The following is a 12,213-nucleotide window of genomic DNA, read 5'->3' on the forward strand; positions in this document are numbered from 1 at the left end:
TGTCTATCTAGTGGAGCTTGTTCCTCTCCTATTGTCCCGCATTTAGTGCAATATAGTTTGGATCGTGAGGGTATATATACCATAGCACTATTTTAGCTGCCTGCCCCAAAGCCATTTATAGTTATTTCATTGTTCTCCCCATGTCTGCATCTTGGCCTTCATTTTCTGTGTGCTCCTCTGATGCAAGCTAGGTCATCAATTTGTACCTTTGCTGTCCCTCTCCTGAATCGTATAGGGCTCTCTCTCTCCCCCTAGCTTTCGGCTACTGTTCAACCTTGTTGTCCCATTCATGAAAATGACTTATCTAAAGCATTGGATCATCCTCCAGATAACATTGTTATAGCCTCGAGTCAGAAACAGCAAACTTCTGATGCTCTGAGTAAAAATGCACATAATAACTCTACATCTGTTAACAACTTAATCGTTGAAATTCTAAACCCCCTCGATGTAGCTTCTTCAGATCACTTCTCCAGAAGCTGTGTTTCTCCTTCTGCTGCATTAAATCTCCCATCTAAAAGTACCTGCCAGCGTACAGGTATTGCAGCACTTAGAAATAGTTTCCCTTGTGTTTCTTCTTCACTTCCACTATTGCCATCTTCTGTCTGCTATTTCTATATGCATAACACCATCTATATCTCTGTCTCGCTATAGCTTCATGCAGCAGCAGAGTTCCCCGTAGAAAACGTCCCCTAGACAATTGTTCTGAGAAAAAGAAAAAAATTGACCTTCTGGAATCCCATTGTTTGCCTCATGACTCTATGCATGGGTCAAATCTTAAGCCTCTTGGCTCTTCCAGTACTTCATGCTTAGGCCACTTAATTGAGCAGGTTGCTTCTTCTTCTATTTCATTCAGTCCTCGGTCTTTTAGCTTTGTTCAGCCTATAGGTATTACTCGTTCTTTTTGCTGATAATTTTTCTTCCCTTTCGTTTTCAACCTCTGCCTTTTACAAAAAAAAAAAAAAAAAAAAAAACAATGTCTCTCTTCTAAGGCAATACTTTGCATTATGCCCGGCTTATTAGAATTTGCGTTCCTGCATTTATAGATGCCCTGTTTCTTTAAGAACAAACAGTTGTTCCTTCTAAAAATAATATAACGGTTTGCCAGGCAACACGAATGCTACCAACAAATCGTCTCATCCTCATGTTGGTGTTACAGTCGCTACAAGGAATCTTTCAAACGTTATATTGACAACAAGGAGGCAATTAGGTTGCCCTTTCTTTGTTTGTCATATTTGTGACCTTTCCCTCTCATATTCCCTTCATTCTGTGCTTCTTTCAGATTTCCTTGCGAACATTATTCCCATTATATAGCTTAAACTGCAGGGACACTTACTAAATGCTGTCGCTCAAAAAATTCTAGGATTGATGAAATTGCTAAAGAATTTTTGTTGCTCCCTGATGCTCCTGATTGTCAGTATTGTGGAGCTAAAAGATTCTATTTGGAACCCCCTAGCTTTTGCTGCCCCTAAGGAGAAATTTTTATTGTTGCTCCTCCGATGCCTTATGCTCTAAAGCGTCTATTCATTGGAAATAATGAAGAATGTGAGCATTTTAGGAAATTATCTCGTACCTATAACAATAACATATCTTTCACTTTATTTGCTGCAAAGTATGATCCAAAATTGACAAGGAATACAAGGGGAGTATATACCTTTCATGTCCAGAGGCAGGTTTATCATTTTCTGAATAGTTTATCACAGTCTGATGATAGACCCTGTGGAATCCACCTCTACTTTTTTGATATCGATGAAGAGTTAATCAGGCGAGTCGCTGCTTCGGACAAGCTTCGCGAGAGCACTTTGAAGCTTTTGATGGACATACTTTCTAATAATCCTTATGCTAGATTCTTTAAGGACCTAAGCGATGTCCCGGATCTTGAAAAGCATAGTGTTGTCCTTAACTGCTTTCCTGGCCTTGACCAGTGCATTTATAATCTTCCTTCTGCTTCTCAAGTCGCTGCTATATGGACTGAAAATGATGATGAATCATTCGATAAACAACCGCATATTCTCGTATATAGCTGGTCCAGCATTATTATGCTTGTTGTGATCCTTTACAATATCCTCTCTTATTTCCTCGTGGTGAATCTAGATGGCACCATGGAATTAAGCGAGCCTATAAAAGAAAATGAACTGATCATTCCTTTGATGAAGAGGTTATCATTGATCCCTCTTCTGTCCATGAACCATCTGAACTTATGGATTTAGAAAAAAGAGGCAAGTATATCTCCTACGTTTATAGTTTTTCAGCTTACCGGTTACGAAATAAACTTCTATTTACGTGTAGATTTTTTTCATTTCCTATAGCTGCTGATCATGGAAAGAAGGATGAGTATACTGTATCGGCTAGAGAGTATTACTGCTATAGGTTCCAGATCAGGAAGAATGACGAATCCATGCTATTGCATACTCTTAGATTGCTGCAGCAATTTTCAGTTGATTCCTGTGTAAAAATTGAAATATCACACCTGGATTTTCAGCGCAAGAGGCAAAATGATATTCGGACAGAAATCCTTGAAGGAGTGCTAGATAGTGTTTCCATTGGTCAGAGTGAAGGCTCAAAAGTTGGTCGAAGGGTGATATTACTGGCTTCTTTTATCGGTGGCCCAAGAGATATGAGGCGACGATATCTTGATACAATGGCATTGGTACAAAAATATGGAAAGCCGGATATTTTTCTGACCATGACATGTAATCCGATGTGGAAAGAAATTCAAGATAATCTGCAATTTAAAGAAAAACCTCAGGATAGGCCAGATCTTTTGTCTAAAGTGTTTAGAGCAAAATTTGAAATGCTTAAAGCTGAACTTTTAGACAAGAAAATTTTTGGAGAAGCCGCTGCATGCGCTTATGTTATTGAATTCTAAAAACGGGGCTTTCCACATGCTCACTTATTATTAATCTTGAAGCCACAATTTAAATTGCTTAATCCTGGGTCATACGATAGAATAGTTTCTGCTAAGCTTCCTAATCCTAAGTAGTTCCCTCATTTGTATTCTCTTGTTCTTAAGCACATGGTTCATGGACCTTGCGGACACGTGGGCAACAATAGCCCTTGTATGAAAGATGGTAGCTGTAAAAATCATTATCCAAAAAACTTCTGTGAACATACAACTCATGCCGAAGACAGCTATCCATACTATAGGCGAAAGAACGATGGCAGCAAAATAACTATTCGCAGGTTTGAGCTTGACAATAGATGGATCATTCCTTATAACCCATCATATCTTTTAGCCTTGTTTGATTGCTACATGAATGTGGAAATCTGTTCTACTTTGAAGCTGGTTAAATATTTGTACAAGTACATCTTCAAAGGATACGATCTTATCAGCGTAAAAATTATATCTGACGATTCCCGTGCCGATGTCCATGAGATTAGAGAATTCCAGCAGGGAAGATGGATTTCGCCCCCCGAGGCTTTTTGGCGCATCTTTGAATTTAGGCTAAACGAGATGACTCCAGCTGTCTATACTCTACAAGTTCACCTACCTGGCCAGCAACTCATCACTTTCAACAAGAACTCGGACCTTTTACAACTAATGAGGAAAAGTGACTTCTCAAAAACTATGTTGACCGAGTTCTTCAAAATGAACAAAACGAATGAAAAGACTGAAACCTTGAAGTGCTTTTATAGAGAATTTCTAGAGCATTTTGTTTGGTCTTTTAAATATAAAGCTTGGACTGAGAGAAAGCGTAAGAAAGTCATTGGAAGCCTGGTGACAGTCAGCCCTCATGAAGGTGAGAGATACTACCTTAGACCACTGCTCACTCATGTTCGAGCACCTATGTCGTTTGACGACCTCTTAACTATTAATGGCCAAAAAATGGATTGCTTTAGAGATGTTGCTTTGGCCCTTGGGCTTTTACAGTCCGATACATATCTGCAAGAGACTCTTGAAGAAGCAGTTCTTTTCCAAATGCCACCATCTTTGAGACTGTTATTTGCTACTATTCTTGTTCATTGTTCTCCGACAGATCCTCGGTTTCTTTGGAACAAATTTTAGCTAGAACTCTCTGCAGATTACCACCGATCTCACCACCTCCGTTTTTATACGACTGAAGAAATTAGAAATAAGGCCCTGCAGGAAATTAAAAAAATGGTCGAACAAATGGGTAAAAGTTTTGCTGACTACCATCTAACTGCAGACATTCCATCACCTGTTCACTGTGATAAGCTAACAAAGGAGATTGAATGTGAGAGAAGTATTGAAGTTCTAGCAGAGGATCTAATAATGTCTTCGAGGTTAAATATTGAACAACGGCACGCCTATGATTTAATTCTGCAGTCAGTTTTCTTTCCCCTTGGCCAAAGGTTTTTTGTTGATGGCCCTGGGGGAACTGGTAAAACTTTCTTATATAGGTCCCTTTTAGCTACTTTGAGATCCCAAGGCTACATTGCTATTGCAGTTGCAACGTCGGGTGTCGCAGCCTCTATTCTTCCAGGAGGAAGAACGGTCCACTCTAGATTCAAGATGCCACTAGATTTTTCTAGAAATAAAACTTGCCAGATTAATAAATAGGGCAGTGCTGCGAGATTGCTTTTTGAATCAAGGTTAATCTTGTGGGACGAGGCTTCAATGGCAAAGTGAGAAATTGTTGAAGCCTTTGATGGTTTGCTTAGGGATATAATGGACTGTGACCTTCCATTTGGAGGAAAAGTAGCTGTTTTCGATGGCGACTTCCATTAAACTTTGCCGATTATCAAACAGGCAACAAAATAGGCTCTTATCGAGTCCAGTCTTCCTAACTCTCCTTTGTGGCCTAAGCTCCAGAAGCTCCATTTGACACAGAATATGTGAGCCATCTTAGATCCAGCGTTCTCAGAATTCTTATTAAGAATAGGAGAAGGAAGAGAGCCTGTTGATAGACATGGCGAAATAACTTTTTCTTCTGAGATGGTCATTCCTTATACTGAAAAAGAGGAATCTTTGAACAGGTTAAAGAATTTGTCCTTTCGAATGCTACTTTTATCAAGCCTTTCTTCTGTACTTCAACATTTATATATTCTCACTTAGATTTCTTACGAACAGGTTGCTCGAATCTGTTTTTCCAGATTTAATAGCCTATTTAAAAGATCCTTATAGTATGATCAATAGATGTGTCCTTGCTCCAAAAAATACCTCAGTTGATGAAATAAATGACATGCTAATCAGAAGATTTCCTAGAAATCTTCATGTGTATGTCAGTTCTGATAGAACTGTTGATCCACGCCATCAAGGAGACTATGAAGATTTCTTGAATTCTCAAAATCCAAAAAGCCTTCCTCCTCACAAACTGTTGCTCAAAGAAAATTGTCCAATCATGCTTATGAGAAACCTCAACCCTACTGAAGGATTATGCAATGGTACACGACTCATTTGCAGAGAGCTAAGACAAAATACTATCTGTGCAGAGATAGCTTTTGGCCATCATCAAGGGAAAAGAATCTTTCTTCCTAAAATTCCTATGCAAGTATCTGATAATGACAAGAATGGCCTGCCATTTATAAGGGCACAATTTCCTTTTCGTGTTTGTTTTGCCTTGACAATAAACAAATCCCAAGGCCAAACACTAGATTATGTTGGAATCAACCTCCGTGAGCCAGTTTTTTCTCACGAGCAACTATATGTTACTTTATCTAGAGTTAAAACTTCTACAGCACTTAAAGTCCTTATCCTGCTTGAACTTTTGATGGCATAAAAACTGATTGCAAGACTAGAAATGTTGTCTTTGAAGAAATACTTCGCCTCACTGAATGATATTTCTACATGTTAGAGTTATTTATATTTAAGGTTTGTTGGCCATAATTATTATTCTGTTGTTATGATGCCTGCAATACCATTCTTAATTTATACTAACATTCGATAGATTTTTCCTTGATTCTTTTCCATGTAGCATGGACAAGCTCTTATCCATAAAAGAAATTATACCTGATATGCACTACTGGGCATGCAAAGTTATTGTTCAAGAAAAACAACAGGTTACCCAATCACTGTCGACACCGACAAAGAAACAAAAGTTTGTTTTTGTTGATGAAGCGGTAGATAAGTACAGCCTCTGCATTTAATCTTTGTTTATTTTTTGTTCATACAGAGGTAGATAAATACAACCGCTGCATTCAATCTTTCTGTTTATATTACGTTCATATTCACAACTGATTGATTCTGAAACATTTTCCCTTATGAAATAGGGATCAAAGGTTGAAGGCATTATTTTCAACCATGATATTCCTAGGGTCGGACCAATCTTGCAGGTCTACAAAAAGTATAGAATTTCAAATGCTGTGGTTAGACCAATCTACCCAAAATATTAGATGGCTGAACTGAAAGTACAATGGATGATCACAAGTAAAACCGTTATTGAATAGGATCCTGATGACGAAGATATAATGTTTGTCAAATTTAACTACACTCAATTCAGAGACTTGGCATAGTTCATGGATCATAGGGATAAATCTGTCGGTATGTATGTTGTGTGTTACACACATATCATGAATTTCAACTTAGAAAAACTTTTACAAGATCATTTTCCTTTGCCAGATGTCCTTGGAATAGTTGTTGAGGCACAAGACAGAAGAATCATTAATAAAGATTTCAAAGAATCTGTTGTCCAAAAATTCGTCCTCAGTTTCTTTCTGCTGCTCTCCAAACTCTTACTTAGTTCTCTTCTCATTTTCTGTATATCCTTTGTATGTCTTGACAACTGCTTATTGCCATCTTGTTAGATCACAAGCTATCATACTTTCGATGTGGGATGATTTCATCAGGAATGAAGGATAGCAAATAATAACTGAAATACACAACTACCCTGTCATCATATGTCGCAGGTTGAAAGTTAGCAACTATAACGGTAATTCTACATCTATACATCTTTATTTTAATTTCCATTTCCATACAAAATTCATACACTGCACTTGCCAATGTATTGTCATTCTTAATCCTATAGGAGTTACACTGTCAACGTGGTTTGATTCTGCGATCCTCGTTGACCCTCCTGTACAACAAGCAATAGAATTAAAGAACTGGTGCTGATTGATTATTTATATCACAAAAGCAATCAATCAGCTATGATCACTTCCTTCCATTACTTTTTTCTATTTCCTCTATCACAGGGCGATGAGAAATGCCAAGCTACTTGCAACAATCGTTGATCAAAAAAGCTATATTAAGTATAACCCTAACATATCTGTGAAATCAGATCAGAAAACGACTTTAATTTCAAATGTCAGACCATCACAAAAGGTTCTGCTTTTTCACCTATTCTGTCATTTAACTATCGATTTGCATATTAATATATGGGTTAACACTATGCCTTTCATTGCTGTGTTTTTAGAATGTATGGGTTAAAGCAAGGTTCTCTTTTCAGCACATATTCCAGAAATACTGGTATATGAGCTATAAAAATGCTGCCGGGGCACTATTGCTGCAGATGGAGTTATTTTTATGTGCAACACATGCAAAGAAAAGCATCCTGCTCAGCCTAGGTAGTAACTTTGAAAATCATTAACGTATCAGTTATGCTCGTCCATTATTTAACTCTTCTTTAATAGACATGCCTCCCTGAAATTTACATACATCTATAGGTGTCGCTTTGATATGGATTTATGTGATGATTCTGGTACGATCACAGCTTCTATCTTTGGAGAACAAGTCGAAAAATTGCTAACCTTCATTGCTTTTGAAATAATGGACCATTTTAAGCAGGCCTGTTGTCCTTTCAAATAGTGACTGGCACTTTATTATTATTTCCATTTAATCCTTAATGCAGCAGACGTCTCCATTCTGCATATAATCCTTATCTGTTTACTTATTTTTCTCCTCTACGTTTTCCTTCCATAGAACATTGAACTCCCTCTGGAGGCTGTCCATAAGGAGCTGGAGTCAAAGTGGTTTCTGGTACATATAAAACCAGTGCAGACTCAAATGGCTGATGCAAAGCAACGCTATACAATTATCTACTATTCTGAAGTTCTCAATGCTGATCTTGTTCAATCGCCGACTGAATCCAAGAATGTGACAGGTGCCGAACCTGTGCAATAATAATAAATAAAACCTAACTACCACCTAAAGCAGTCAATAATCAATTCGAGTACTGGAGCAGGGACTCTAGGTGTGCAATGAGTTACTTGATTCACCCTGTTTCCGAAGAGTTTGCTTAATCCGATATACCTGAATTAATTATTTAACCGAATTCACTAACTAGTAGACAGTGGTAAGTAGGGTCGTCTCCTCAGGGACTGGAGAGAAATTTATTCCTTTTCGAATCAAGACAAATGGGGGTTTTCACGATTAAATGCTAAAAATAAATTAACTGCAGAAAATAATTAATTTAAAGAAATAATAAAGAGAAACTCTAGCCAAGGGTACACTTCAGAAATGGTTCATGCAACTGATCATCGATTCAAAGGTGATTCCAACATTTATTAATAGATTGGTTATAGTTGTCTCGCACGCGCTAAACAACCAACCCTTCCTTAATTTATCGATAGCTAAGGTACGACCGTTAGCTATTTCTCTAACCCAAAAACAACGCTAGGTACGACCGTAGGATTTAATTTCTAGATTGCATTATTAATTAGAAAGGCCCAATCCTAACTAACAAACACGCTACGAGGGTTTATTTAAACTAGATCATATGTCCCCCTGACATAAATCCAATTACGCCAGTTGCTACAAAGACAGAGATAACGAACAATTACGGATTCAATTACCTCTATTTAGCAAAATAGCCTATATGAATAATTAATCATTGCGCACTAACCAATCATACACAAGGCTATAGCAATTAAAAGCAGGGAACATATAAATATCAATAAATGAGGGAGCAATTAAAATAAATTAGATCTCACAGTAATAATTGAACTAAGTCGTCCGTTGTTCCTTGACTAGAAGAAGAAATTTAGCTACATATCATGATCTCAGGCATCACAATTGGGTCTAGGGAAAATCCCATTGCCACGAACGAAAAGCTAACGAGAATTGCACCAGAAATTGTATTCCGTGGTGAGAAAGAGAAAAAGAAGCAAAAAAAGAGAAAAATTTCCTAAGCTAGAACTTGTTTCTGCCGAGAGAGAGAGCTCCCCAGAAGCCAGCGAAGGGATTGTATTTAAAGAGTCCTCGTGCGGCTGTCTCCAAAAGAGACCCAGTAGTCTTCCTGCTTTTGTGGGTCAGCACTTTTAGTCAAAGAAGGAACCCAATCAATTGAAATCCAACTGAAGTCTTGTTGCCAAATGACTCTTCACGTGCAAATTGGCTAAGTCAACATTGTTCCAGAATTGTCACTCGCGAAGGAATCTCCAAATACTTGGAAGTTTGCATGTGGCCAACAATCCCGCAAATCCGGCTTTGGACATCATACTTAGGCGTGGGCACGCCAAACTGGGAGTCTGCTGGAATGACGATTTTCAGTACTTTTTCTTCACCACTTCCTGCAATTAATCCCAAATACCAAATATAAATAGAATATATCAATTAAGATAATATTTGACTAAAATCAAAGGGAAAAATAATTATAAATTTAGCACAAATTATGACTTATCAGAATGCTACTTTATTAATTGACCTACAGGCTGACACTGCTGACACCATCACTTCAGGTATAAGGAGTTGAACCGTTACCTTATACATCACCTTTGTTGTTAACACAGGCTTTATTTTCTTCGCAATCCAAAAAATTATAGCTCATAAACATCAATTCAAAAACTCCTTTGTCCTTCTGCCTCTACTAGACAATTGAATAGATATTTATCTATGATTGTTAGATATAGCCTATATAAATAGCCATTACTATTTTGCCTTTATTAACAAAATTCATTTTGCTATAGTTACTGCACCTGTTAAAGAAACCAAGCCAGCTTTGAAGGCTAGACAATGTCTAACTGAAAAATTCGATGTCTTAGCTGATGGAAGCAATAACACTTCCCAGACTGTCACTGAAGGCTCCAAGAAGAAGGTGAAGCTCATTTAGACTGCTGTCATTTCCTTTTTGTGTAAATAACCCCAAATACCAAGCAATACTGTTTGTTGCTATCAATTAGTTTTTGTTCATCACATTATTCTGCTCGAGAAACCATGCTACCTATGCCTGACCCCCTTCTTTTGAGCTTTATTTTATTTAGTACTTTATTTCCCTAAGGGAACTATGCTGCCAGTGCTTGATTGCTTTTGTTGGAACTTGCAGCTAAAATTAAAAAACTTTTGTGTCTTGTTCTATTGCTCTTTTGACTAGACATTTTACTTCCATTTACCTTTTCCCAGCTATTCAATCGTTATATTTCTATGAGATGCTCGTTACCCTCCAGTTACACCAGAACGCTTTGGTCATAATTTTACTCTAAAGCTATCGACTTCTGCATTAATTATTCAATGTACATAACAGATATAGTATCAATTACAATATATTTGTTTTGCTGCAATAAACAGGCATCACTCAGTAGTATAAATATATCAATCTGTTCCGTTTTCCATTCATTGTTTGTATCTGCATGCCTTTGCTTTCTTAACTTAACACATCAAGCAGCAGATTTGCTCCTCACTACACCAACAGGTTTTTGCTGCTAATCTCTTTCAGTATGCGTTCATAACTCAAACTTATGCACCTACACTCACCAACTGCACGCATATTTATTACTTTTACTTCCCTAACTCTATGCAGCGCTCTATTATAAACAATATCTTGTCCATTTACCTTAACAGCTTCATGGCCGAAACATCTATCGTTTTTGTGGATTGCTCTCACATCACAAGCAATGCTCCACAAACATATTGCTTTCTTATTAGGTGCAAAAACAGAGGACAAGTAATAATATTTTCCTCCACTGTAATAGCTTTTTTATGGTTTACTCTTGCATTTGCGTTTAAACATGAGCTCCCTTTTTATGCACCATGCAGCCTTTGCCTCATGAATTTCAAATATTGCTCAGCCAACACGATGACACTACAATCACCTTCAGGCATGGATTGCAGCGATGGACAGTCTTAGTCAGAAATAACTGCTTTGAAGAAGGATGGGTAGAATGTTGTCACGAAAACATGATCAGAGAACATCATATGCTGTTGCTTCAGCATGCTGGAGATCTAATTTTTGATATGATTCAATTCTGTGAGCTAAAAAAGCAAGTCTATCTCCGATTGACAGTTTCCCTACCCAATCTTTTGCATCAGCAAAGCAATATAGGTTCACACGTTATGTTTGCCTTTCTAATTTAAAAGTCTATATATACCAGTTACTGCATCTTACAATATCATTCTTTCATCTTGGCAGATCCTACATTTTTATCACTTCACCAACAAATTGTTTCCTCATCGCTAAGCCTGGATTTCTCTCAAGATTTGTCGAATTCGATCTGCTTTTATCAAACGTTTGATTCGGCATATCCCGGTTCCTTGGTAATCATCTGTTCTGCCCACCGTTTTTAGACAGGTTTCATCCGGTAGAATAATTTACCCTCCTTTACAAACTAACTTACATTCTCTTATTTCCAGAAACTCCCTCGGTTTGTTGATCACTTTTTAAATGGTGAGAGAACCGACTATAGTTCTAAAAACTGGCCACAACATCACTGAAGTTGGAATAAAGCGCAACCACCTCAAACGAAATTGGAGAAAGTTTGTTCTGGACCATCATCTGCAACATAATGACACACTTGTCTTCATTCGAGAGTCACAGACAAGCTTTGCTGTTTTAATCTTTAATAGTGATAGAATTGAGAAAATTTTCCCCTGATACAATACCTTCCTGCTGGATTTTTATGGTGGCCGAATATCTACTCACATATGTACTACTCCATTAAATATATAATCAGCTTATTGGTAGCGTGCTTCTTGACAACAAAACTACTGTTGCTCATTGTGACTAGCATGCATATCCAACAATTTATTCTGCCCAGGAATATATTCCCCTACTGCTAAAGCTTATCAGATTCCTGACAATGCAATGCCTTATCTCAACCAAACATCACACATGACCCAACACTGATCAGCCAAGTTTTTCTTTTCTGCCTGAAATATTCCTTCACTGTACATTACATTTGCAATACTTATTTCTATGTTTCAGTACAACTTCATCAATTCAAACGAGCTCCCTTCTTTTAATTAATTTAAATTATGGTTTTTACTAATACGCTATGACAAATATTACAAATTCTCCACTTGATATATACAATTATGGCCCCTGCTTAGTGTTCCTTTTCATATAGTTTAGCATTGGCATCCACAACCATCTTACGTTGCACCAA

General features: G+C 37.5%; 3 protein-coding genes across 3 annotated transcripts; all 3 read left to right on the forward strand.

Annotated features, from left to right (window-relative positions):
- The first annotated feature begins 1,496 nt into the window (after positions 1–1,496).
- On the forward strand, positions 1,497–2,866 carry LOC113724215 (uncharacterized). Its single transcript, XM_027247142.1, has 2 exons — positions 1,497–2,155; positions 2,287–2,866. The coding sequence occupies exons 1-2, from the start codon at positions 1,497–1,499 to the stop codon at positions 2,864–2,866; spliced, it is 1,239 nt and encodes a 412-aa protein (XP_027102943.1).
- A 147-nt stretch (positions 2,867–3,013) lies between these two features.
- Positions 3,014–4,003, forward strand: LOC140035597 (uncharacterized). Its single transcript, XM_072076890.1, has one exon. It carries the CDS (start codon positions 3,014–3,016, stop codon positions 4,001–4,003), a length of 990 nt encoding a protein of 329 aa, XP_071932991.1.
- A 105-nt stretch (positions 4,004–4,108) lies between these two features.
- Positions 4,109–5,678, forward strand: LOC113724217 (uncharacterized). Its single transcript, XM_027247143.2, has 3 exons — positions 4,109–4,340; positions 4,842–4,935; positions 5,030–5,678. Exons 1-3 carry the CDS (start codon positions 4,109–4,111, stop codon positions 5,676–5,678), a joined length of 975 nt encoding a protein of 324 aa, XP_027102944.1.
- Positions 5,679–12,213: the final 6,535 nt, after the last annotated feature.

Source organism: Coffea arabica, chromosome 2c (genome assembly GCF_036785885.1).
Source record: "Coffea arabica cultivar ET-39 chromosome 2c, Coffea Arabica ET-39 HiFi, whole genome shotgun sequence".
In the NCBI taxonomy this organism is placed as follows: domain Eukaryota; kingdom Viridiplantae; phylum Streptophyta; class Magnoliopsida; order Gentianales; family Rubiaceae; genus Coffea; species Coffea arabica.